General features: G+C 40.2%; 1 protein-coding gene across 1 annotated transcript in view; it reads left to right on the forward strand.

Annotated features, from left to right (window-relative positions):
- LOC126100118 (ankyrin repeat domain-containing protein 27-like) overlaps positions 1-27,634 on the forward strand; it is a 116,831-nt gene that overhangs the window by 9,719 nt on the left and 79,478 nt on the right. The window contains exons 5-6 of the mRNA XM_049910649.1: positions 11,431-11,546; positions 19,599-19,832. Of these exons, the coding sequence (XP_049766606.1) occupies positions 11,431-11,546; positions 19,599-19,832 (350 nt within the window). The remainder of the gene's footprint in view (positions 1-11,430; positions 11,547-19,598; positions 19,833-27,634) is intronic.

A 27,634-nucleotide genomic window follows, 5' to 3' on the forward strand; every position in this document is an offset into this window, starting at 1 on the left:
CATATTGGTGATGTCGTTGGTGGGTGGAATTGGACACTTCCGTTATCCCAAAATTTCTGCTGATTGAGCTCTGGGTCACCTTGTGTAATCCATTGTCTTCCAATCCAATTTGGATTTTGGCAAGTAGAATGGGGTGAGTAGATGCACCATTTTGTTGGCCTGCATGCAGAAGTTATCTTTATTACCTCATTTGTAGTTGTGGTTAGTGTTTCTTCCACACAAATGTGACAGTTATGAACATCAAACATATCATCACGGTTGACAGACACCTTGTCCATGAACAAATCCACACTGCAAAATATGGTTGTGTTGCCTAACACTGCTCAAACTCCACACTTGGAGGGACATCAAGAATCACAAATGAAAAGGAAATGAATACCTTCTGTTATAACGTCAAATTTAACACATGTATTTCAGAACGACACAACACATATAAGTCACAGAGTAAGTTGACAAGCAAGACATGTGTACACGTTAGCATTCGAATGAGCACTGAGTCCCAGTCTAGCGGCCGCTGCTCGGCTGGCCGCTTAGGTGGCGCAGCTGCTGCATGGCTGGCAGACAGCGTCGCACGTAGAGGATGCGCGTAATTGCGCGGCGGCGCTTTGAATGATCGGCGAGTCACAACACTTTTCCCCCCTTTGAAATTGTTGCACTGGTCTTGATGGAGGTGTCTTGGAGATGGCTAACGTCCATAGGTGTTGTTTGACTCGCCGTAAAGTCTCGAGGAGGAGGCTTCCCGTACGGACGGAAGTGTCCCTGATGATAATGGGTCGAGATGACAGGAGACGTAGGGGTCGAATCTGCTGGGTCCCCATGCACCAATCTGCCCATTGCGGCAAGTCCAGTTGATATGACAGGAGACATGGGCGATGTGTCGGCGCCCGTTGGAGGAGGAGGCGACTGGATTTGCTCTGACAGAGGATGGTCATCCGGTTCCTACATGGGCACGTCTCCTGGTGGTGTCCGTTCTTGTGCTGGCATCGCGATGATGGTGAGAGGGCTGCGTTGTGAGTATTGAGAGATGCCAAGATCCCGAGTGTCAGGTAGAGCCAAAGGTGGTGTAGCGACATTTGGAACAGGCGTTGCTGGCACACGAGGCCGAAGCTGGTCCGAATGACGCACTGCAACATCCATGTCTGTCTGGATTTCATAAAGGCGTCTGCCACGGTGTCTTAAGATACGGCCCGGGCTCCATTTTGGCCGCCTGCCATATCCCCGTACCCAGACGAGGTCATCGGCGGTGAACCGGCCAAGTGAAGGCACCCGTGGCCGTGAGGTGGAAGGCCACAGAAGATGAAGTAGTGTGCGGGGCTGTCGGCCATGTAAGAGCTCAGCCGGGCTGTGGTCGCCCATGGGGGTGAAACGGTAAGATGCCCGAAACTGGAGAAGCGCATCATCAGCAGCAGAAGAAGTCAGAAGTTTCCGCATCTGAGCCTTAAATGTGCGGACCACTCATTCAGCCTCACCGTTGGATTGTGGATGGAACGGCGGGGCCGTGACATGCATAACACCGTGACGAGCACAAAAATCCGCAAATTCGGAAGAGGCAAATTGCGGACCATTATCAGTAACCAGAGTAGAGGGGAGGCCTTCCAAAGAAAAAATGCGGGCGAGAGCACTGGTGGTTGCCGCGGTGGTAGGCGACGTGCAACGGACAATGAAAGGAAAGTTAGAGTGGGCGTCAATTACGAGGAGCCAGTAAGTACATAAAAAGGGTCCTGCAAAGTCAGCACGAATGCGCTCCCAGGTCTTCTCAGGCAAAGGCGACAGTGACAAAGATGACTTCGGGGCAGTGGCCTGTGACGCACAAGGGCCGCAAACAGCGACCGTGTGTGCTATTTCAGAGTCGATGCCAGGCCAGAGATTTTGTGCGAGACACACCCCAGTGCCCTTGGTGAAGGAGACGCAAGACTGAAGCATGCAAAAACACAGGTACCACAACATGCGGCATAGCATTGTCAGTGGAGAGGAGGATAACACCATCCCTAGATGTGAGGCGGTAGCGCAAAGCGTAGTAGTTCTGCAACGGATCAGAAGTCTTAGCGGACGGGCGATCTGGCCAACCCTTCTGAATACAGCGTAAAACCCGGGAGAGGGTAGTGTCAGAACCCGTAGCAGCCGCCAGCCTGTCCCCAGTGATGGGGAACCCATCCACAACCTGCTGCTTGGCAACATCCAGGTGGAAACACAAACGTTCGTCCCTATCGAATGCCTGATCAGGACCCATGGGAAGGCGAGACAGAGCATCAGCATTTGCATGTTGAGCCGTTGGCCGGAAATGAGTCTCATAATTGAAACGAGACAAGTAAAGAGCCCAACACTGGAGGCGGTGTGCAGCCTTGTCGGGGAGTGACGTTGATGGATGAAACAAGGAAACAAGTGGTTTGTGATCCGTAACAAGATAAAATTTTGAGCCATAGAGAAAAACACCAAACTTATGAAGAGCATAAATAATGGCCAGAGCTTCTTTCTCAATTTGAGAATACTTTTGTTGGGCATCTGTGAGCGTTTTGGAGTCATAAGCAATGGGTTGTTCTGAACCGTCAGAAAAACGGTGCGCAAGGACTGCACTGACCCCGTATTGAGAGGCGTCTGTGGCAAGAACAAGATGTTGGCCAGGTCGATAAGTAGCCAGGCACGGGGCCTGTGTCAGCATAGTCTTCAGTTTATGGAAAGCCACTTCGCATGACGCGGACCAGTGAAAAGGCACGTTTTTGTGCAACAGGCGATGCAACGGCAGAGCCACCGAAGCCGCAGACGGTAAAAACTTGTGATAGTATGCTATTTTCCCCAAGAAGGCCTGCAGTTCCTTAACAGATGTAGGGCGAGGAAGGGCATTGATCGCAGCGACAGTTTGCTGAAGCAGACGAATACCATCCCGAGAGAGTTGAAACCCCAAGTACGTGATAGATGCCTGAAAAAATTGTGAATTCTCAAGATTACACTGAAGACCGGCAATCTGTAAGACATGAAAAAGTGTGTGGAGATTTTGAAGATGTTCTTCAGTGATGGAGCCAGTGACAACAATGTCGTCTGTGTAATTGATACACCCAGGGACAGGGAACAATAATTGTTCCAAGAATCGCTGAAAGAGAGCAGGGGCGCTAGCAACCCCGAATGGCAAGCATTGGTATTGATAGATGCCAAAAGGCGTGTTAAGGACCAGAAACTGCCGGGAAGCAGCGTCGAGAGGAAGTTGATGATAAGCTTCTGACAGGTCATTTTTAGAAAAATACTGGCCTCTACCAAGTTTAGTGTACAGTTTTTCAGGACGGGGCATAGGGTAAGTGTCGATGAAGCATTGAGCATTTACAGTGGCTTTGAAATCGCCACAGAGACAAATATCACCATTTGGCTTAGCAACGACAACGACAGGAGAGGACCACTCACTGGAAGTGACAGGAAGCAAGACCCCTGAAGTAGTGAGACGATCCAACTCCCGTTTTACCCGATTACGAAGGGCCACAGGAATGGGCCGAGCCCGAAAAAACTTAGGCTGAGCAGTGGGTTTGAGCATGATATGAGCTTCAAAGTCGTTTGCACGGTCTAACCCAGGAGAAAAAAGGGACGAAAATGTTGTCGACAAGGAATCCAGTTGAGCATAAGGAATAGCATCAGAGACAATATTGACAGAGTCATCTATGGAGAACCCAAAAACGCGAAAGGCATCGAAACCAAAAAGATTTTCTGCATTGCTCTGGTCGACCACAAATATGGGAACAGTGCGAACGACGGATTTGTAAGATACCTCAGCATTAAACTGTCCCAAGAGAGAAATCTTCTGTTTATTGTACGTCCGTAATTGCCGAGTGACAGGTGACAAGAGTGGAGAACCCAACTGAAGATACATCTGAGAATTAATTATAGTGGCAGCAGAACCTGTATTCACTTGCATGCGAACATCTCGACCAAGGATTTGGACAGTGAGGAATAACTTCCCTGAAAGGGAAGAAGTGCAATTGACAGACAACACAGAATCAGAATCAGCGTCATGTTCATGAACATCATGTATGCGGTCGGATTTTCAAACGGAAGACACATGACCTTTCTTTTTGCAATTGTGACACACAGCCCAATGTTGGGGACAATCCTCGCATGAATGTTTCGTAAAACACCGCGGACATGAAGGAAGTTGCCGGGGGTTTTGCTGCAGTTTCTTAGCGGGTTGTTTACGGCTAGGTCGAGGCTGCGCGTGGGAGTGCACTGCGGCCACGTCGGCCGGCGGGGATGCGCTGCACGCGTCGTCAACAGTGCACAGAGGTTGTATTTCCCCGACATCACCCCACGCCTCTATTTGCGCCCCAGCGGCGCGAGAAATTTCAGAAGACTGTGCAATGGAGAGAACTTCATCTAGAGTCGGATTCGCCAACTGAAGGGCACGTTGTCAAACTTCTTTGTCGGACGCCGACCGGATAATAGCATCACGTACCATGGAATCGGCATAGGATTCTTTGTGAACGTCAGTAACAAATTGACACTTTCGACTGAGGCCGTGAAGTTCAGCAGCCCAAGTGCAATAGGATTGATGTGGCTGTTTTTGACAACGATAAAAGGCAACACGAGAGGCTACCAAATGCGTTTGCTTTTGAAAATAGACAGACAGAAGTGAGCACATTTCAGCAAAGGACAAAGACGCAGGATCCTTCAAAGGAGCCAATTGCTACAACAACCGATACATTTGAGGTGAAATCCAGGAAAGGAACAGAGACTTACATGGTTGTTCATCCGTGACATGAAATGCCAAGAAGTGCTGTCGAAGACGTTTTTCATAATCATCTCGTCGTAAGGAGGAAAAGCAGGTATAGCCAACGACGAGAAACGCCCCGCATTTGATGCCGCGACGAAATCGCGAATTGCCACTGTTAGAAGCGTTTGCTGTTCAAGGAGATTTTGCAATAGTTGCTCGACAGTAGCCATGGAACCCTGTGGGTCAACGGTGAAAAGGAAAAATCCACTACCTCGTCGCCAATTGTTATAACGTCAAGTTTAACACATATATTTCAGAATGACACAACACCTATAAGTCACAGAGTAAGTTGACAAGCAAGACATGTGTACACGTTAGCATTCAAATGAACACTGAGTCCCAGTCTAGCGGCCGCTGCTCGGCTGGCCGCTTAGGTGGCGCAGCTGCTGCATGGCTGGCAGACAGCACCGCACATAGAGGACGTGCGTAATTGTGCGGCGGCGCTTTGAATGATCGGCGAGTCACAACACCTTCCTTCCTCTTACACCACTCTTGGGATCACTTTGTGCTTGCTTTACAGTTTGTTTGCCACAGCACATGTGCTACTGAATGTGTGTGTGGTGAATCTCTTTGACATGTCCTCTTTAAATCTTGGCATGTTTGTGCTTTGCACATAACATCCTTTGTTATGACAAGCTTTGACAGAAACTATTTCATCCAGACATTGAGGACAAAAATAAAGAGGTGTAGGGACATCTGTTTGGATAGCTTTGCCCATAGATACATAATATGTTCCCATTTCCTCTTGCTTCAAAATAAATGACACACACATTGTTCTGCTCATACTAAGTGAAGTTCAAGAAACAACGTGACTATAGGAACCAAACTACAAATGGCTGCACTGTTTTTATGTTTATGTTTGCCTTTCAAGTGTGCCATTGCTGTGCTTTGTGGTCTCTGTAGTGCTTTGTGACAATCAAAGACACATATGACAGTGTTGAGCCTCCTGAATGCTGTCAGGACGATTGTGAAAAGTTTTAGTTGTGTTCTGGTAGCATACAAACTTGTGTTTGACGCCAGAGAGGCCTTCTGGTGACAGGCCTTGGCCTCTGTAACCTCAATGTTCAGCAGCTTAGATGGATGTCATTTCTGGACATTGATTCCCTACCTCAATTTTTTCTTCAAGATGGCCTCTACAACCTCTTAGTTTTGTTATCTGCTGTATGCTAAGAATACTTAATTTTATGTATTTAACAATTAGTTTGTAAGTTATATGCTGAATTTTGATAAAATAATGGACATAAAAGTGGATCAGCTGTGGCCTGCAGGATGCTGTCTTTATTTCGTGTAGTCGGTCATCGCAACTGAGATTTATTTCAAGACATTTGCAATATTCATTTCATTGTTCGTTACCCTATATTGTTCCATCTGGTTGATGAGTGTATCAGAAGCCAAGCTAGTACTAAGCAAACAAGGAGAAACTGAAAGGTGGAAGAAATACATAGAGGGTCAATATGTGTGGAACAAAGTTGAGGACAATTCTGTAGAAAGAGTAGATGAAGATGTGATGGGAGATGTGACACTTTCAGAAGAATTTGGTGGCACTGAAAGACATAGAAATAAGGCCCCTGGAGTAGAGTATGTGATCTCAGAATTATTGAGATCCTTGGAAGAACCAGCCAAGACAAAATTATTCCACCAGGTTGTGCAGGATGTATGATACAGGAAATACCCTCACACTTCAGAAAGATTGTAGTAATTCCACTCCAAGAAGGTAGGTATGATAGATGTAATACTACCGAACCATCAATTTAATAAGGCAGGGATGCAAAATACTAACATCAGTTATTTATAGAAAAATGGAAAAAACTGATAGAAGCTGACCTCAGGGAAGACCAGTTTGGTTCCGGGGAGATGTAAGAACCTGCGAATGACAGTGACCCTTTGACTTAACTTAGAAGGTAGACTGAGGAAAGGCCAACCTACATTTATAGCATTTGTAGATTCAGAGAAAGTTTTGGCAATGTGCAGTCTCAAATTTTGAGAGTAGTAGGGATAAAATACAAGAAGTGGAAGGTTATCTACAACTTGTACATAAACCAAATTATAGGTATAAGAGCTGGAGAACACGAAAGAGAAGACATAGTTGAGAAGGAAGTGAGACAAGGTTGCAGCCCATCCCCCATTGTTATTCAGTCTGTATATTGAGCAAGCTGTGAGGGAAACCAAGGAGTAGTTTAGAAAGATAATTAGTATTCTGAGAGAAGAAATTAAAACTTTGTGGATTGCCAGTGATATTGTAATTGTGTCAGAGGTTCCGAAGACCTTGGAAGAGTAGTTGGACTGAATGAATAGTGTCTTGAAAAGAGCTTATAATATATCAACAAAAGTAAAGCATGGGTAATAGAATGTAGTTGAATTAAATCACGTGATGCTTTGGGAATTAGATTCGCATGAGTTTTGAGCAGCAAAGTAACTGATGATGGGCAAAGTAGGGAAGATACAAATTGCAGATTGACAGTAGCAAGAAATGCATTCTAAAAAAGAAAGAGGCATTTTCTTAACATCTAACATAAATTTAAATGTTAGAAGGTCTACATCTTCAACTTTTTGTAGTCCTGTCTTCCTTAGTTGCATGTAATATTATGGTATATTGATAATTTTTTACGTATGGTCCGTCTGACAGCAACTGAATAAAACACAATTTTAGTGCCATACGCGTTTTGCCTTTATTTTCTGCAAGGCATCATCAGTGGCCTGGAATATGTACATATGTTAGCTATTTAATTTACATTTTTGTCACTGTGCCTATAGGTTATAAACAGTTCTGGTGGTTGGTATTTCCTATTAAGTAGTAATGTTTTGAACTGTATTTACAGGTTGCGTGGACAATTTCTTACATTTTACGTTCCTGTTGCATTTTGTGTGTTGTTCTTCTTATGAACGCCAATTTGCGGTTTTTTTCCTTATTCGATAGCACTGTAAACTGAACGCTTGTTTTAATGCAATGTTTTGGTTTCTGTTGCCGACTGTCAAATGTTTTTGCCAAAGATCAAATGCTATTGCCTACCCTATGAGTGTAACTATTGAAGTATCTGTGGTCTGTTCGTGTATGCATATATATATATATATATATATATATATGTGTGTGTGTGTGTGTGTGTGTGTGTGTGTGTGTGTGTGTGTGTCCAGATGGTGTGGGGAAGAGTCTTTTGGTTTTATGTTATCATTTCCTTTACTAAGTATAGTAGGGAGCCTATGCTGATGTGAGTTTGTTCATTTATCACATGTTTGTTTTCTGCTATGGCTTTCTGGATGTGGAAGTTTTCTTGCATTTGTATAAGATGTTTGTCATGGTTGCTTATTCTTATTATTTTCATTTCTTGTTCCATGTTTGTAGGATGATGGTTATAGTGTTTTAAATGGAAATAAACAAAGCTCACCAGAACATGAAATTCATACTTGAAAAAGAAAAAGAAAATCAAATAAATTTTCTTGACATTACAATTAAAAAAGAAAATGGCAGACATACATTTAACATCTTTAGAAAACCAACAGCCACAGACACAATAATACAGTCCACATCCAACCACCCCCAAAGCCAAAAACTTGCAGCACTAAGACACATGTTACATAGATTAAACAGAATCCCACTCAGCAAGAGAAACTATGAACAAGAAATGAGTACAATCATACAAATAGCTAGGAACAACGGGTATGACACACTTGTGGTACACAGGCTCAATCAAAAAATAAAAACACAAATACAAAACAAACACAACATTCCCAGAATACAAATGAACTCACAAGCTGAAAACTTACAAACACACTCAACAAACACACACAATGACGACACCACGCAGAAAAGAACCAGATGGTACACCATGACCTACACACATAAACTAACACACAGAGTTGCAAACATCCTAAAGAGACAGGGCTTCCAAATAGCATATAAGCCTGGGCAAACCGTCCAATCACACACCTAAGCCAGCCAGCTACCAAAAGGGACAAATTCCATCAATCAGGAATATATGAACTTGAATGTCAAAGTTGTGATGCAATATACATAGACATGACATGCAGGAATTTTGAAACACGATACAAAGAACATATCAGATGTTGGAAATATGAAACAAACCATTCCACATTTGCAGAGCATTTAAAACACCATAACCATCATGCTACAAACATGGAACAAGAAATGAAAATAATGAGAATAAGCAACCATGACAAACATCTTACACAAACGCAAGAAAACTTCCACATCCAGAAAGCCATAGCAGAAAACAAACATGTGATAAATGAACAAACTCACATCAGCACAGGCTCCCTACTACACTTAGTAAAGGAAATGATAACATAAAACCAAAAGACTCTTCCCCACACCATCTGGACACACACACACACACACACACACACACACACACACGAACAGACTACAGATACTTCAATAGTTACACTCATAGGGTTGGCAATAACATTCGATCTTTGGCAAAAACATTTGACAGTCGGCAACAAAAACCAAAACATTGCATTAAAACGAGCGTTCAGTGCATAGTGCTGTGGAATGTGGAAAAAACAGCAAATTGGCGCTCATAGAAAGAACAACAACACCAAAAATGCAACAGGAGCGTAATATGTAAGAAACTGTCTATGCAACCTGTAAGTACAGTTCAAAACATTGCTACTTAATAGGAAATACCAACCACCAGAACTGTTTATAACCTATAGGCACAGTGACAAAAATGTAAATTAAATAGCTAACATATGTACATATTCTAGGCCACTGATGATGCCTTGCAGAAAATAAAGGCAAAACACTTATGGCACTAAAATTGTGTTTTATTCAGTTGTTGTCAGACGGACCATAAGTAAAAATTATCAATATACCGTAATGTTAGAAGGTCTGTTCAGAAGATATTTGTTTGAAGTGTAGCCTTGTATGGAAGTGAAACTGGACAATAGGCAGTTCAGACAGGAAGAAGATAGAAGCTTTTGAAAAATAATGGTATAGGACATTGTTGAAGTTCAAATGAATAGATCAAATAACAAATATGGAGGTACTGAATTGAATTGGGGGAGAAAAGTAGTTTATGGCACAACTTGATAAATGAAGAAATCAGTTTACTGGACACATCTTGAGGCATCAAGGACTTATCAATTTGATAATGGAAGTAAGTGTGGAGGAGGCCACAACTTGAATACAGTAAGCTGGTTGAAATGGGTGAAGGTTGTGGTAGTTACGTAGAGATGATGAGGCCTGCATAGGATAGACTAGCATTCAGAGCTGCATCAAATTGGTCTCTTTATTGTAGACAACAACACAGCTCAAAGTGGCTTTTTATCTTCATTGCCCTTGGAATTTTTATGTGTCTGTTTCAAGCTGGATATAACACTTTTTTTGGAATACAAGTCTCCATCCCCGTAGTTGTCTTAACACCTAACAATAGTTCTTTTATCTGTTGCTATCTATGCCCCATTGTTTTCTTTTGGCTATGTAATTGGTCGTAAAATTTAGTATTATTAAGCAGCCTATTGATATTAGCTAAATGTCCTTATTACAATTTCACTCTCTCTCTTTTTTACATGCTTTGTTCCATATAGTCATGTCATTATAAACAGAATTATATTCCTTGTTGTCCAGGTTTCAGATGGGTGCGTAATATATGTGGCATATGTCTTTCTTTTAATTAAGTTGCTCTTGTATCATTATACAATCTGTGACTACTATGGAATTTTGGTTTATGACGACCTAAAACAATGTGTCGGAGTGGTACTTGAATTCTGGTGTCCATCTTTTGCCAGCAGTGCTGTCATTCAATCCACATGGGGATGCTGTGAGGACCAACTCAAAACTTCAGATTGCCACTGACTTCTCTCTGGTCCTTCCAAACTCTGGATAAAACTTGACACAGCTTATCAGCTCTGTGTTTAATTTCCAGGAGTAAAAATATTTCGTCTAATCTATAGAAGCTCTCAGGAGTTTGAACACTGTCAGTGAAACCTTCAGTCATGGAAATATCATCCGACATTTTGCCACCAGGGTATTTTTATTTGGCCAACGAAGTTAAATGGTTCCAGTTTTGACATTAACACAACTTGAGTGGTCTTTTGAGTGCCATCTAATGCTAAAGCTCTGTCTGTTAGCCCTGTTAGTCAATTCAGTACCAGTGGGCTGCTGTTGCTTCCTCTGTCGATAGCACAATTCAGATGTAGGAGCATCTCTTCACACTTTTATTTCACATATGCAAGTAATTTTTGTTTGTTTGGACATTTACTCAAAGATGTAGTTGATATTGCAAGTCACATCACTTTGTGTGATACTTTGTGGGTGTTTTGTTTTTGTCATTCTCTTGTCATTTCTCAATAAAGTATAGTGTTGAGAACATTTGACATGTCGATCAAAAGGTTAAGGAAAATATAAAGCTGTCAAGCCATATGCCCCTGTTAAACTTGTCCACTCTGAAGGTAAGAATACATTTTATCTGACTTAATTATATTATGTTTCCCTCTTTTACTATTTTTGCATCATATTATTCCATATGTGACTCTTAGCCCTAAGAAATAATGTGAAACAATCCTCCACCTAGCTTTTAAGTTTAAGCGTATGTTTATTTACTTTCTTATAGATAAAGTTGAGTATCTCTTCAAAAGTAGATTAATTCTAAAACTTACTGTCAGTATCAATTAACAAATTAAACATTATACTCCACTTATAACTGAAAATAACTTTACAGGAATACCAGCAATACAAAATACTAATCACTGACAAACCTCTGAGCCCCGAGTTTAAATCAAAGCCTCCTGGAGATGATATGCCACATCTTGAAATGAAAATCACCTGTTTGAATGAGTATGTATGTCTACAAAGACATCTTGATTGCAAAAATAGTACTAAATTTGTCATCTCTTCATGATTATAATATTTTATATGCTTTAAAGACAGAGCTGTGAAAGAATAATAAAATTTTAAGTCTCTCAAGGTTTTTGTGTAATAAGTGGAGTGCAGGTACACATAATTAACATAACACGAAAACTGATCTGTTGAAACGTAATAATACTGAGACTAATGGGTGTCATTCTCCAACTATTGCAATGAATCAGATGCCAGTATGCTACCCTCCTAAATACTTCCCCTGCACATACACAAACAGTCCTTTATTATGAGACAAAAGAGAGAGGCAATCTAAAATCATGGATTGAATATGAATATTAGTATGAGAGACATCAACTCGCTGTCAGGACCAAGAGACAGTGACTAAGAATTTGTGAAGTTGACTTTGACTTGGTTTTTATCATTTCATTCTTTGTCAGGACACACACATTCAGATTGAAGGGGAGGAAGACTTGAGAATGGGAGGAACGATTCAAGAATTGTAAGATACTAGGATCAGAGGAGGAGAAGAATCCAGATGCCAGTTCCAATGAGGATTGTGCTTATAATATTTTGTAATTATCAAACTGATACAAGACAGCAGTAAGCAAGATGATACAGTGGTTAAGTCAGTAGACGTTTATTGAAGAGGAATAAGACTTGAATCCTAATACAGCAGTCCTGTTTTAGGTTTTCAGCAGTTGCCCTAGATCACATCAGCTGAATGTTAGGATGTTTTCTTCACAAAGACAGCGGCCAGTTTCCACTTTTATTCTGATTCACTGCTGCTGCATGTGAAGTTCATCAGTGTTGAAGAGTTGTTGAACTCCTAGTTCCTTTGGTATAGTGTGGTCTGTTACTTCACATGTCCTTAAGTCCAGTGTAGTGACAACTCTATATAAGCTATCATGCTCTGCAACCAAGTACTGCTAAACTATCTCTATATATGCTATTGTGCCCTGCAACTAAGTACTGCTAAAACTATCATGACTTTTTGTTCTAACAACAGTTGATGCACACCCAAAATAAACTGTGATCTGTGCAAGTTGTAAATGACTGAAGCAAACAATCAAAAGAGTAAAGAAGGTCTGCATTGAAAATAAAGCACAATAATTACAGCTTCCAACACACAGTGTGTATGTAATTGTAAATTTTTGGTGCACACAAGACTTACATGCTTTGTCCATTCCATATGCCTAATTAACAAACATCTCAGTTGGCTAAGTGATTAGCAGTAAACGTTATACACCCTCATTTGTACTACGACACATGTAGTGTCTGGCTCATTGCCCCTGGTGCTGGAATTATTTTGTTCTTCATGTGTGGGACAGTATGAGAAAAGACAACTGCCTGTATACTTCCACATATGCCCTACTCTGTCTAATTTTGGCAGAAGTATCTGTGAGCTATACTTATGGGGAAAAAGCAGGTTTTAAAATTTCGAGATTGTATGACTGGAGTTTGTTCTAATCACAAAACTCTTCTTTGAGCTTCTTGTGTTTCTGTTATCAGTCTGATCTCTTACAGACACCAGACACATTACTCTAGAATAGGATAAATCTTGATCTGCTGTGTTTATAGAGTAGCTTCTTCTTCTCATAACACCTTTAATGAATCACAGTCTTCCCTCACTTTGCACACATTTAACACTCATTAGATTAAGGTATATCATAGTGAGTTATTTAATATTACTTGGAACACTAACCTTTAAATCTTCAGCTTCCCACACACCACTTAAAACTCCAGGCTGAGACACCACAATCTGTGGGACTAAATTTTTTTATTATAAGCTAAAGGGCAAGAGTACCATCAACTTGTCTAGAGTTGACTGCTTTTTCTCACATTTGTGATGCTACTTAACAGACACAGTGATCTGCATTTCCACTGAAAATTGTCCCTTTCAGCTCACAACTAAGTGATTGATTCCTGGTATTTTCTTTTTATTGGTGTCCACAGTCACTGTGGAAAACACACATTAAGCACCTGCCGATTCAATTTGCTACTCAATGTTAAGTTGACCACCGTGTTAAAAGTACACATAAATGAACATTGACACACATTCTGGTAAATATCAGCCTCCCTATTGGATTCCTTTGTTATTTATTTGTATTTGTTTATTTTGTAATTTTTTAAAAGGAGTTTCAGGACTGGAAAATGTGAACTTAACAAAGCATTTTGTTTAGTGTGTAAATTATTCAAGTTCATACTCGTAAATGTAATAGGAAATATTTAATCAATTCCTAAACATAAAATTACGTCAACCTGTGCACAATATTATCACAATTATTAATGAACTAATTAACACAATATCCCTGAAAATATGATTTACTTCTCTGTAAATTCCTAATTAATATCCTAGTCTTGGAAATTAACAGCAAATTTTAAACACAAACATACACACAAAATTCAAGCCTTCGCAACCAACGGTTGCTTCATCAGGAAAGAGGGAAGGAGAGGGAAAGACGAAAGGATGTGGGTTTTAAGGGAGAGGGTAAGGAGTCATTCCAATCCCGGGAGCGGAAAGACTTACCTTAGGGGGAAAAAAGGACAGGTATACACTCGCGCGCACACACACACATATCCATCCGCACATACACAGACACAAGCAGACATTTGGAATGACTCCTTATCCTCTCCCTTAAAACCCACATCCTTTTGTCTTTCCCTCTCCTTCCCTCTTTCCTGATGAAGCAACTGTTGGTTGCGAAAGCTTGAATTTTGTGTGTATGTATGTGTTTGTTTGTGTGTCTATCAACCTGCCAGCGCTTTCGTTCAGTAAGTCACATCATCTTTGTTTTTAGATATGTTGATATATTTGATTTTATATCTTAAGTTGCCTTCAAAAAGCTGGATATTTAGAAGACATGCCTATCACCTGCAGCAGTACAGAGAACATTGACAGTTTAAGTCTAAAAACCACTGCAAGACAACAATGGTTTTCACAGCAGAACAAAGTCGTGCTGTAACCAATGCAGCTATCCTGCCTTGTTGGATGCCTGGTCGAATCTGTACTGGAATACTATTTAAATTTGTGACAAGTTTCAATAGCACTGAAAATTTTTTGTATAATAGAATTATTATTACAGAAATACATTTAGTTTATATTTCAGTACAGCTTAAAAGGGCTAAATTGAAAAAAGTTGTACACAATACCTTTATTTCCAATTTTTGCTGTTGGAAACAATGAGTTATAAATAATCAGTGACACACAATATGTTCTGTGCCACCTTGCGACGTCAAAGGGGAGAGATCTTGTCAGTCAGCTAGAAACCAGCAGTTGTGACTAGTAGCTAATTGTCATGACAAACATGTGAATTTAGGAAGAGTTCTCAGTGGTCAGATCTAGACCACCCACCCCCTCCCCTCTGTCAATTCTACATGGAACATGCTTCTATGAAACACATTCTCTGTGGTATGTTAGTGGAAAACTAGTCCTCCTCTTTTAAATGTCATAAAGGCCAGTCGTGCAGTTTGAATAGTGAAATAGTACATTTAGTGGTAGATTAAATAATATTTCAGTAACGTATGTAAAAAGTACTGTGTGTTGTTTCCTTTAAAAAAGTTTGGTTTTGTACTTGTAGTTTCTCCTGTATAAGAAATCAAATGATTTGAAAATTGTGCATTTCACATGCACTAGTACATACCAGTCTGCAGTTGTTGTTTTGGTTGTCATCCTTTTCTCCATTTCTCCATTTGTGTAACACACGAGCTATTCTCTTTAATTCGGCCTATCTGCTGAATCCTGCATCATCTACAGTCTGCCGTACACATACATATCTAGGACTGCCCGTGCAATTATTTCTTTTCAACACCCCTTTCACTACACAGTTATCAGCAACATCTTGTGCCCAACCTCTCTGACTCATTGTGGCCTTTACTGGTATTTTCCTTATTTTATCATCACAGATATAATTTCTAAATCAGTCCATGTGGTCTTCAGCAGTGTCATGTAACACCAGTTATCAGACCTGTATAAGCCTACACTTCAAACATAAATTTTCATTGATTTCTTTCTGGTCTCACGTTTTATATCTTTGAAAGTTAGCAGGTGTTTCTTTGTATAGAAATCCTTGTGCGGTCTCTGCTACTATATTTTTCTTGCATTTTTCTTAGCAGAATTTGTCCATGGTCTCCTAGAATCCATTGTCCAAGTGTAACATTTAGCCATCCGGAAAACGTAATAGAGAGAGAGAAATATCCAAGAATTCAAATGTAAAGCAAAAATTGTATTATAGTTTCCTAAAAACTACTTCTATACAACAAAAATAAAACAATGGAAAATCCATGATGGAATGTAAAAATATTGTTACTTCAGTATGACAGATTTTTATAAGAGGTCAAAACTAGAAAAGATGCAAGGCCGAGTTAATTTTCACCACTGATGTTTACTTGTTCAGTGAAAAGAAAATGAATCATCTGTTGTTGTTTGTCAAGGACAGAAAATCAACTCAATATGATCCACTGATGATGCAGCAGTGATAGCTGAAAGTGAATAGGGTTTGAATATTGTGCTAAATCTAATGGAACATGGGCTAATGGAAGATGTGCTCATAGAGAAGAAAGCATCACAGGCAGACATGCAAGAGGCCTAAAAGTTGCAGCTGGGAAAAAGACACTTGATAGGTACAAGCAAGACATAGAAGCAAGGATAAGGCCAAAATATCTTTTATGAGAATAAATTGCAACTAATGTCCAAGAATAAAACTCGTGCCTAGTTTCAAATGTACTAAATGAGACAGAAATCTGTAAAGGAATTCGCAAAACGGGCTACAATTGGCGTATAGCATCAGAGAAAGTATGTGGCTATACTCGTAATCAGTTCCTTTTGAACTTGAACACATCAGGTCACAATTCATTTCTCATATTAAAGGATTTTCGATCATGTAATTATGATTCAGCTACTGTGATCTGTATGCATTACATTGCACTCCGATTTTATGATTACATAATATTAACGGGGGGGGGGGGGGGGGGGGGGGGGGATAATATTTTAACTACATTTAATATTCTCATTTGAAAAATCATTGCCTCATTTAGTGAATGGGTACTACAATGCTAACAGAATTAAGAATAGAAATTTTTCAGTTGATATGGTGCGGTTCTTCTGTTACTACTTGCCAGCCATTCTGAAGAAGGGACTGTGGCATAATATTTGATGACAGTGTAATACCCCTCTTTGCACCATGTGAAAGATCGTTTGTCAGAGAAACATGATGAATACTTGATCAAAGGTTTTTTGTCAAAGAAATTTGATAGTGTAATACCATCCTCAGCTACAGCATATGTGTGCCCTGCAAGATTTTCAATATCCTCTAACTCTCTTATGCCACCATCTTAGTCAGTTACTTCATTATCATTATTAATTTGTGTCTGTGTATGTGCGGATGGATATGTGTGTGTGTTTGTGTGTGTGTGTGTGTGTGTGTGTGTGTGTGTGTGTGTGTGTGTGTGTGTGTGTGCGCGCGCGCACGCGCGAGTGTATACCTGTCCTTTTTTCCCCCTAAGGTAAGTCTTTCCGCTCCCGGGATTGGAATGACTCCTTACCCTCTCCCTTAAAACCCACATCCTTTCGTCTTTCCCTCTCCTTCCCTCTTTCCTGACGAAGCAACCGTTTGTTGCGAAAGCTTGAATTTTGTGTGTATGTTTGTGTTTGTTTGTGTGTCTATCGACCTGCCTGTGCTTTTGTTTGGTAAGTCTCATCATCTTTGTTTTTAGATATATTTTTCCCACGTGGAATGTTTCCCTCTATTATATTCATTATTAATTTAAATTTTCCCGTGAGGCCAGTGAAAGAAAGAAGACTATAAAAGTTACACAAAACCTAACTACATTTACAGTTTACTCTTAACTTACCCGTACAGGCATGTTCGTTTTGTAGTAAGAAGGCTAGACGAAGAAAACAATATTTTTTAAAAAAATTGTGTCCTCTTGAAATTCTCAATATTTTGAGATGAAATGTACACAAATGTTAATTGTAAATTTTATAAATGCAAGAACAAGGAATTTTTAATATTTGAGAATGATTTCAATCAAAACTTTGTGCAGCACACCTGCACTGTACCTTAGATGGCGTCTGTATGCCATTTTGAGACTGCTTCCCAGTTTGATAGGCCACGAGCATCCTATATCAGTTTGTTTGTACATTTTTTTATGTTTAAAGAGGGAAATTGTAATCCTATCAACAGGAAAATTCACCCAACAAAATTATGAAATTGTGAGTTGGAATTCTTGGCCAATGACTTACCTTCAGTAAAACTTTTAGCAGTTTCAATAAATTTTGTACACACAAAAGTGTACAAAATCATCCAAGCTTACAGAACTACCAGCTCCTTCCTTGGGGAAGAGAGAGACTCCTACTCTCTCTGACACCTCTCTGTTCATCTCTGTTTCTCCTCAGTCTCACAAACGGTGAGATCCTCCTGACCTGGGATCTGAGACACCTGCTCTTCCTTTTTGAATCTTCTCGACCAGACCCTCTTGCCTCACCAAGGGAGGAAAGAATAGTTCCAAAATCTGGGATAACTTTGTGTACTTTTATGTGTGTCCATCCTCTCCAGGTTGTAATGTAAGTGTGATCAGGAAAGAATGTTGGTAGTTGGGGTTCAAAATCTCAGCCATTGTTGTGATACCACCTACTTCACTGCAAGTTTAGTTAATAAGTATCTGAACAGACAATTTGAATCCATAGTCAAGTTTCACAAGTGTCTGAATCTTTATAATGATGTTCTTTGATAGAGCTACCTGTCTCCATAACCATTGTTGCTAATTTATGCCTGTGCAGTGGCACTTAACTCGGGGGTAAGCCAGTTTGAAACCAAGTAGTGAATGGAATTTTAGCTGCCATTATTTGGCCAGTAAGGGAAGGAAAGGTAATGACATGAAGTTCCTGATACCAATCAGTGTGCTAATGCCCTGAATTAAATTCAAAACCTCACCACAGTTTCATGAAATGAAGGCATGTGACACTGTTGTTGGTGATCCATTCATCACTTGGAGACACTAACTTCTGCAACTCCTTTATGCTATTCGAGAGGTGTTGGATGTGTAACGGGACCAGGCTTTACCCTCGCCCTTTATCATCATCATCGTCGTCCCAAACCAGCATAAGACTACAAACAATGGAAACTTCATGTAGGAATATCAACGTTGTGAGAAAAGATAGATTGCTACTTACCACAAAGAAGACATGTTAAGTTGCAGACAGGCACAATTAATTGTACCTGTCTGCAACTTAATATGTCTTCTTTGTGGTAAGTAGCAATCTATCTTTTCCTACATTGGGATACCTCAGTCGTCAAGTCTGTATGACATTTACATGATTCTTATTTTTTTTAATCTTTGTAGAGTTTTTGGTTTCAGATGTTGAAACTTCTTGTTGGTTTTTCTTGTGATTTCTAATTAATTTAACTATCGTCTTAAGAGTTCTTTTGGACCTGTTGTACAAATTTCCATTTACGTCATTGTGTGTACTCTAACACTAGATTTAAATTGTGATGGACATTTAATATCACTATCATGGTTTGTGCGTACTGATTTTAGAGGATATGTCCTTATAGAATTCTGAATTTTTGAATTGACAATTTGTGATAGCTATTTTTTTAAACAAAACAGAAAGATTTTCTGACTGCGCCCTTAAAAACGTGTGTAAAATTCAAGTGAAAAATATTAATTTTCGATCCTCATGTAGCATTTATCTTCTTTCTACACTCTGTCATGTTTCTACAGTTTTTCGTGATAAATGCAGACCTTTAGATTCCTTCTCAAGAAATTTATCAGTGCGTGTCAGCTACTTTCTATCGTAACCAAACAACTTTTAAAAGAAATGTGTTGGTGGTGGTGGTGGTGGTGGTGGTGGTAGTAGTAGTAGTAGTAGTAGTAGTAGTAGTAGTAGTATGTTCCAAAAAATTGCCTTTAATCTGCTGTAAGTATTAGTAGATTTTGGGATTCAGTTAAGATGTATGTTTTAGGCATTATTTTTACTTATAATGAGTATATCTTTAAGTAGCTCAAAGGTACTTTGTTGTGTTTCAGTGCAACCCAATTCCTGTCTCGAGCATTCAGCCTGCATGGAAATTTACTTCTCTCTTTAGACACAGATCTCCAGAATCTTGCTGCATCTCCACCTCCAGCTGATGACATTGTGGGCTTACAAGGGAAGATTCGCAACCTGCTAAATGTGCATTGGGTTAGCTTGCTCAAAACCCATCCCTTAGAGTGCCAGAGGGATGCACGTTTTCAGGTGCAGCTATCAGCTGCACTAGAAATGTAAGTCTTTCTGTGAGGGTAATTCAAAGCTAAACTTTTTGAAAGTTATTAAGTTCTATTTTTGCTGTTGGGTGACACATTATTAATACATGTTATTACCAAAAAGTACTATGTGCTTAACTGTAACATTTTTAGCAAGTACCAAAAGTTTCTCTTGTTCATTTTGCTCACTGACTGTGAGCAACATAAACAAAAAATGGCAGCACAAATGATGACAGGTTTCCTTGGCCCACAGAAATGCTGAAAAGCCTGTATTGCAGGGATGGCCAAGAATTCGGGTCTTGAGGAGTGGCTCATGTCCCATAGCTCTATTGCCTGGATGCACACCACCACGCTGTCTTGAGCAAGAGTGTGAAGAGGGCGAAATCCTGAACATGCCATATTTAGATGGTATTGCAGTTGCTCTGCTTATGGCTTGGTTTCATATTTCTCAACAACATAGATCACAAAAAAATGAAAAAAAACTGTCAGTATTAGTTAATTCTGTGACGATCGCAGGTCTCGTGGGCCCCTACCACCACGGCACAGCGTGTCCCCCAGGTTGCGGATAGGGGTTACGGCCTTCAGATATGAAGGGTAGCTGCGAATACAAAAAATAAGAAGTCGCAGACAGCCGGTGGGGAGCAGGCGATGGCGTGATGAACCATCACTGTTTCTTCTTCTCTTACTATCAAATCTATTCATCAAGAATCAGCAACATTAATGAGCATGGGTCCCTTTGAAGTAAAATATTCCGGAGGTAAACTAGGTTCCCATTCAGATCTCTGGGTGGAACCTACTTCGAAGAGATTCAGGCCGAAAGGAATTTTCAGGTTGGGAACATGGAACGTTAAAAGTTTGAACTGTCCAGGAACGTTCCAGACATTATTAGATGAATTAGATAGATACGATGTAGACATTACAGCTATTCAAGAAACTCGGTGGCAGGGGGAGGGTAGCATAAAGAGGGGTAACTATACATTTTTCTATGGAGGTGCGGAAGCTCACAGTTTCAGAACATGTTTCGCAGTACAGAGAAAAGTGCTTCACACAATCAGAGATATAAGGTTCATTAGTGACCGACTATCAGTTATAGTGTTGTCTGGCAGGTGGAATAGACTAGTAGTAATTAATGTACACGCACCAACTGAGGACACTGAAGAGGTTGTTAAAGATGGCTTTTATGAAGAACTAGATCAACTGTGGGATGAGTTCTCCTCGTACAATACAAAATTAATCATAGGTGATTTTAATGCGAAGATAGGTAAGGAGGAAGCATTCCGGCCTACAATTGGGAAAGAAAGTTTGCATAACATTTCGAATGATAATAGCACAAGGGTGGTTAATTTTGCTGTTTCAAAAGACATGATTGTTGAGAGCACATATTTCAAAAGGAAGGACATTCATATAGCAACTTGGGTCTCTCCGGATAGACACACCTGAAACCAAATTGATCATGTTCTTGTAGATCGGAGATGGCACACTAGTATAGAAAATGTTAGGACTTTCGGGGGAGCAGACTGTGATTCTGATCATTCTCTTGTAGTTGCCAAAGTTCACCAATGGCTATCTACAGCAACATCAAGGTGTCACAATGCAGAACTTGTTAGGTTCAACACTGACAAGCTAAAGGATGAAAACTTTAGAACAAGGTACATGATAGAAATTTCAAATAGATTTGATGCTCTCAGGACACACAAAGATCAAGATGAGGATGTAAATAAACAGTGGATCACTGTGAGGAATAATATCAAAGAGGCAGCGAAGATCTCAATAGGTACAATTAAGAAGAACAGGAGGAAACCGTGGTTTGATGAGGAATGCAAGAAATTGCTAGAGGAAACGAGAAAAATGCGATTTAGATTGGGATAGAATGGGAGACAGAAAACGAGAAGGGTTCTTGGAACATGAGAAGGGAAGTTGGTCATAAGCTACGGGCAAAGAAGAGGGATTATTTGAACAATCAAATTAAAAAAAATGGAAACAAACAGTAAAACAAAAAAACATTAGGGAACTTTACCTAGACATAAATGGTTATAGGAAGGGGTTCAAGGCTAGAGCAAATGCACTTCGAGGGGATGCCGGGGAAATACTGACAGACCCCAGTGCTATTTTAAGTAAATGGAGGGCGTATTTTGAGCATCTATTAAATGGTAATTTATCTAAGGATAAGTGAGGACAAAACTAAATACCTGGTTATTACTAGAATGCCAACAGCAGTAGATCAGGAAATGTTAGAGTTGGAGACATGCTGTTTGAAAAAGTGAACACATTTAAGTATCTAGGCATGGACATCACTTCGAGAAATGAGATTGAGTCCGAACTGAAGAAGAGATTACGGATGGGAAATGCATGCTACTTCTCAGCGAATAGATTACTTTCATCTCGGATATTGTCTAGGAATTTAAAGATTAGAATATACAAAACTATTATTCTACCAGTTATGCTGTATGGGTGTGAGACTTGGTCTCTCACTGTGCAAAATGAAAAACCATTTCGAGTATTTGAAAACAAAATTTTTAGGAAAATTTTTGGAGCAAAAAGGGATGACATTAGCAGAGAGTGGAGAAAACTGCGTAACGAAGAGGTTCACGAACTCTATTCAAGCCCTGACATAATCAGTATTATTATATCACGTAGGCTGCGATGGGCGGGTCATGTAGCTCGAATGGATGAGGGCAGGGCAGCGTGCAGAGTACTGGTAGGGCACTTAGAGGGAAAACGTCGTGTGGGGAGACCGAGGCGTATATGGGAGGACAATGTGAAGGCTGATTTGAGGAGCCCAGGTATTGAAGGTGAATGGAAGGAAATAGCCCAAGACAGGGACAGATGGCGAAAATACGTTGCTGCGGGAATGGACTCTCGAGTCTGGTATGACCAGTTAGTTTGAGTGTGTGTGTATGTGTATTATTTAATTATTTTTGATGCTCTGAAAAGCAATATATAATTTTTATCTGCAACAAATTGTCAGTATATGGAAAGATGCAGACAGTGTCACAGATTTTTGCACTCAGGTTTGAATGTAATCATGGCTTATTTAATTTCATACTCGAAAAAAGGGTCTTTGTACACATATTTTGATTGAATGTTTTACTCTGTTTGCAACATGATAATGGAGATGTGGGAACTCATTCCAAGGAAAAAAGCCTAGACCTCTTGGACAATTTTAATGTAAAAGATGTTGTCTTTTAAATGGGAATTTCATTGCAGATCAGTCATTACCATCTGTACATTCACACTGCCACTTTCAACTGAAATGGTAAATGGTCACAAAAACAAATGTAAAATTGTCAGCATCCTCAAAATGTTTACGAAATTATCCTTGTAATTTTTTCAAGACTCCCAATGAAGTCTTCAGAACTTGCATTTTCTTTAACACCAGTGAGCTTAGGGAACTAGACTGTCTTTTTTTGTCAGAATTTGCCCCTTCTACAATGCGACTTTCTTTTCCAATTCATCCCCACCAAATCAAAAAGAAATTGTTTCTCATTTTGCATTGTCTTTCTGTGGACATTGTGCAGTGAAGTCCTCTTAAAATACAAGGCATGTAACTCATTCTGCATCTTCTAATTTCTGTTCCTGCTCTCCTTTTTCATTCATAATTTCAACAATAGCAGGTTTTAAATTAAAAACTCAATCCAAGCAAGCCCCTTGATTTTAGCAATGTCTTTAGAGTAATATATGAAGTCTCCATTCTCTTTGTTCAATTCCATCGAAAACTGTTGCAGTTGGCATAGGAATAAAGCATCCGACTACAGAAAATGTACTATTTGTGCCACCAGTTTCTTCAAGTGCTTCATGCCTGAAAGTTTAGTATGTAAAGAGTTGATTGTTGTATTTTTTGCTCCTTCATTGTCAACTGAATCTTTTAAATTCTTTCTGCATGCCGTTGTAATGTTGTTTTATAGTAAATTTGTAGTACCCCTCTATTATGCTACTGCATAAAAGATGTTGAGAATTCTCATCCTTCTCTTCTGTCATTCACATTCATGTGTAAAAGATTGTGATGATAGATCAGTAGACTGCCTCTTTTTGTGCAAACAGCTGCTGGACCTGTTGATGTCCTTCATACCATGAACAAATAGCGAAGGGTAAACAGTACTGAAACCACAATTCTACCAATCTGAAAAAATGCTGTACTGACAGAAAAATCCTGCACTGCAGTACCTAATGAAATGTTATAATGTGCTAAGTATGAGGAGGACTGAGCAAAACCAAAGCAGGCCGAGCCTCAGTCCACACATCATGCTTGTGTGTGGTCTGGCACTCCGCGGCTGACCCAGCTGTACTGGCATATGCTTGAAGATACACCAACTGTCCCAAAATTTGAAATATGCTGTGCCATGCATTTCACTGTTGTTTTCAGGTCATGTGTATTGATGTAAAAGTGTTGTAGATGCAACAACAATATAGTGGCGTCAGTATTATGCCTGAACTACCAATGATAACTCGTACATAATTCTTATGCAAAAGTAAACTTTCAGATGACAAATATATTTTTCAGGATGTCAGCTTTGCTTCTGTATTATCAAAGTGTTTGACACATGTTAGTCCATTAAATAAACTTTTTGGCTTCTGTGTGTGTCAGGCCTTGAGGCTCTAGTACACCTGCTACAGGAATAACACGTAAACCAGAATATCTTAAACACAACAACAGAACTTTATTTGTTCATAGAATGCGAAATACAGAGCTCAGGATGATGAATGCTAAAAAGTGGGAATGCGAGAACAGATCAGTTGCACTTAGTGAGATCATTCTTGCTTGCTTTACTAGGTATGGTGTACATAGGAACTCACACAAGACTAAAGGTAAAAAACATAAATAACCAACATACGAAAAGTAAGAAAACAAAGAATAGAAGCTCTGCACATGTAGAAAGCACGCCGGGAAGTGCGCATGACATCCATATCTTGTGGTGTGATGTGGCACAGAAGCTGCTGGCAAAGGCAGTGAAGTTTTCTGGCGATGGAGGGGGTGGTGGTAGCTCATGGAACATGTATGTTGACTTCATTCTGTCTACGGTGACAGTGGTATGTTTTCCATTGAAGAGAATGTATGGTCTCCCTTGCTAACAACCTGGTGTGGACCAGTGTAAGGCGGTTGGAGACCTGATCTGATGCCATCACCATGTAGTATCACGTGTGAGCCCAAGCTGAGGTCTTTGTGCGTGAACACTGGACCAGTCTGATGTCTGGATGGCTGTGGGAGGCATATCTTCTCTACGTACTTTCTGATATCCACAATGAGTGTAGATGGATCGATCTCTTGCTGTGTGGCGGCTTCTACGAAATTTTACCCGTATGCTAGCTCTGCCGGGGAACCGCCCAGGTGTGGTCTGTGTTGTGAAGCCTGAGGAAGGCGATTGGCAGAGCCTCAGTCCACCTGGCCCCATGGCACATTAGGTCACTTTTAGGGTGGAGTGCCATCATTCCACTATTTCGTTGTTGGCCGGATAGTAGCTGGTCATCTGATGATGGCTCATGCCACAAAGTGCTGTCAGTTTTGTGAGCAAATCGACTCAAATTGTCTGCTTCTATTCGTTGTGATATGGAGAGGGCACTCAAAACGCAATATCCAGTGCGCTATGGAGGCTTGCGCCAAGGTTTCAGCTGAGATATTGTCTATCAGAATTGCTTCAGGCCAGTGAGTGAATCTGTCGACAATGGTGAGCAGGTAATGCTGACTGTCTGAGGATGATAGTGGTCTGACAACATCAGAATAGACATGTGTAAAGCGCACTGTGACATTGGGGAAGTTACCTACTGGTGCTTGAATGCACCTGTTAACCTTGCTGTGTTGGCACTGCAGACAGCACTTCATCCACACTCTGTAGAGTGTAGACCTTGTACCTTGGTGGCACAGGTTGTGCACGGATTTGAACACTTGCTGATGGAAGTTCGGAGGTAGGTATGTATGTTTCTTGAATGTGGACACACCACAATACAGTAGTTTGCTGTTGCCAGGAATGCCCAAGAGTTGTAATTGTAATGATGATCACGTGTCTTATAATAGGTATTGGAGCTCTTGATCAGACTTCTGTGATTCTACAAGTGCTATATAATCTATTGTAGAGATTCTTTTGATGCTAGAGAGGCATTCTGCCACAATGTTGTCCATACCTAAGATGTGCTTGGACGTCCATGGTGAACGGGGCTACATACAGCAGCTGATTGTGTGGAATCTGGAGCAGTTAAGGTTATTTTGGCAGATAGCAAATGGCAGCACTTGTGATCAGTAAATATTGTGAAGCTGTGAGCTTCGACATGAGAGTGGAAGTACTTCACAGCTTCTTATGTCTCCAGTAATTTCCTGCCATATGCACTCCATTACTTCAGTAAGGCAATCAGCTTTTTAGAAAAGAATGTTAGTGGCTGCCAGGTCTTGTCGGCACATTGAAGTACACCGCCTGTAGATGTCTGACTCGTGTCTACTACTACAGCCAACAGTGCATTTGGTTAAGGATGTGCCAACAATGCTGCGTCCACTATAACTTTTTTAGATTTCTCAAATGCCGCGATCATATTGTCTGTTAAGGTAATTGCTAAGTTGCCTTTAACCTGTGGGCCCACCAGTGGGCTGTCAACAGCTCTTTGAACTTCACCTGCATGAGGCAGCTACTGTTGATCAAAGTTCAGCATGCCTAAATAGTGCATTAATTCTTTGTATGTGGCCGACCAGGACAGATGCCAGATAGCCACAGTCTTACTACAGTATATTGATAATTTTCACTTATGGACCGTCTGACAGCAACTGAATAAAACACAATTTTAGTGCCATACGCGTTTCGCCTTTATTTTCTGCAAGGCATCGTCAGTGGCCTGGAATATGTACATATGTTAGCTATTTTATTTACATTTTTGTCACTGTGCCTATAGGTTATAAACAGTTCTGGTGGTTGGTATTTCCTATTAAGTAGTAATGTTTTGAACTGTACTTACAGGTTGCGTGGACAGTTTCTTACATATTACGCTCCTGTTGCATTTTTGGTGTTGTTGTTCTTTCTATGAGCGCCAATTTGCTGTTTTTTCCACATTCCACAGCACTATGCACTGAACGCTTGTTTTAATGCAATGTTTTGGTTTTTGTTGCCGACTGTCAAATGTTTTTGCCAAAGATTGAATATTACTGCCAAACTTATGAGTGTAACTATTGAAGTATCTGTGGTCTGTTCGTGTATGCATTTGTGTGTGCCCGTGTGTGTGTGTGTGTGTGTGTGTGTGTGTGTGGTTCTTTTTTTTTTTTTTTTTTTTTGGTGTGGTATTAATTTTATTTTATTTTATTGTATTTATTTATTTTTGTTTTTGTCCTGTGTATGTGTGTGTGTGTGTGTGTGTGTGTGTGTGTGTGTGTGTGTGTGTCTGTCTGTCTGTTTTTTGGTGTTGTATAACATTTTTTTTTTTTTTTTTTTGACAAGAGAACTAGTAAAAGAAGAAATAAAAGGCATAATAAAACAAACACAGCAGACACACAATAAGAACAACCAAACAGAAGTAGCTACTATGAAAAGGTTAAAACAAAAGTTAACAAACAACAACGTATTAATAACAAGAGCAGACAAGGGAAATGTAACAGTACTCATGGATAAAGAGCAATACATCACAAAAACCAAGGAATACATAAACACCAACGCAATACAAAAACTGAAGTCAGATCCAACTGCACGATTCCAGGCAAATGTGAAACGAACACTGAAAATCATTGAACACACACTCACAGACAAACAGAAATACTACTTAACACAGAAAAACCCACAAGCACCAACACTCCGCAGCCAACCGAAAGTACATAAAGACGGAATGCCAATGAGACCTGTTATCAACTT

This window comes from Schistocerca cancellata, chromosome 9, assembly GCF_023864275.1.
Source record: "Schistocerca cancellata isolate TAMUIC-IGC-003103 chromosome 9, iqSchCanc2.1, whole genome shotgun sequence".
NCBI classification, from domain to species: Eukaryota; Metazoa; Arthropoda; class Insecta; order Orthoptera; family Acrididae; genus Schistocerca; species Schistocerca cancellata.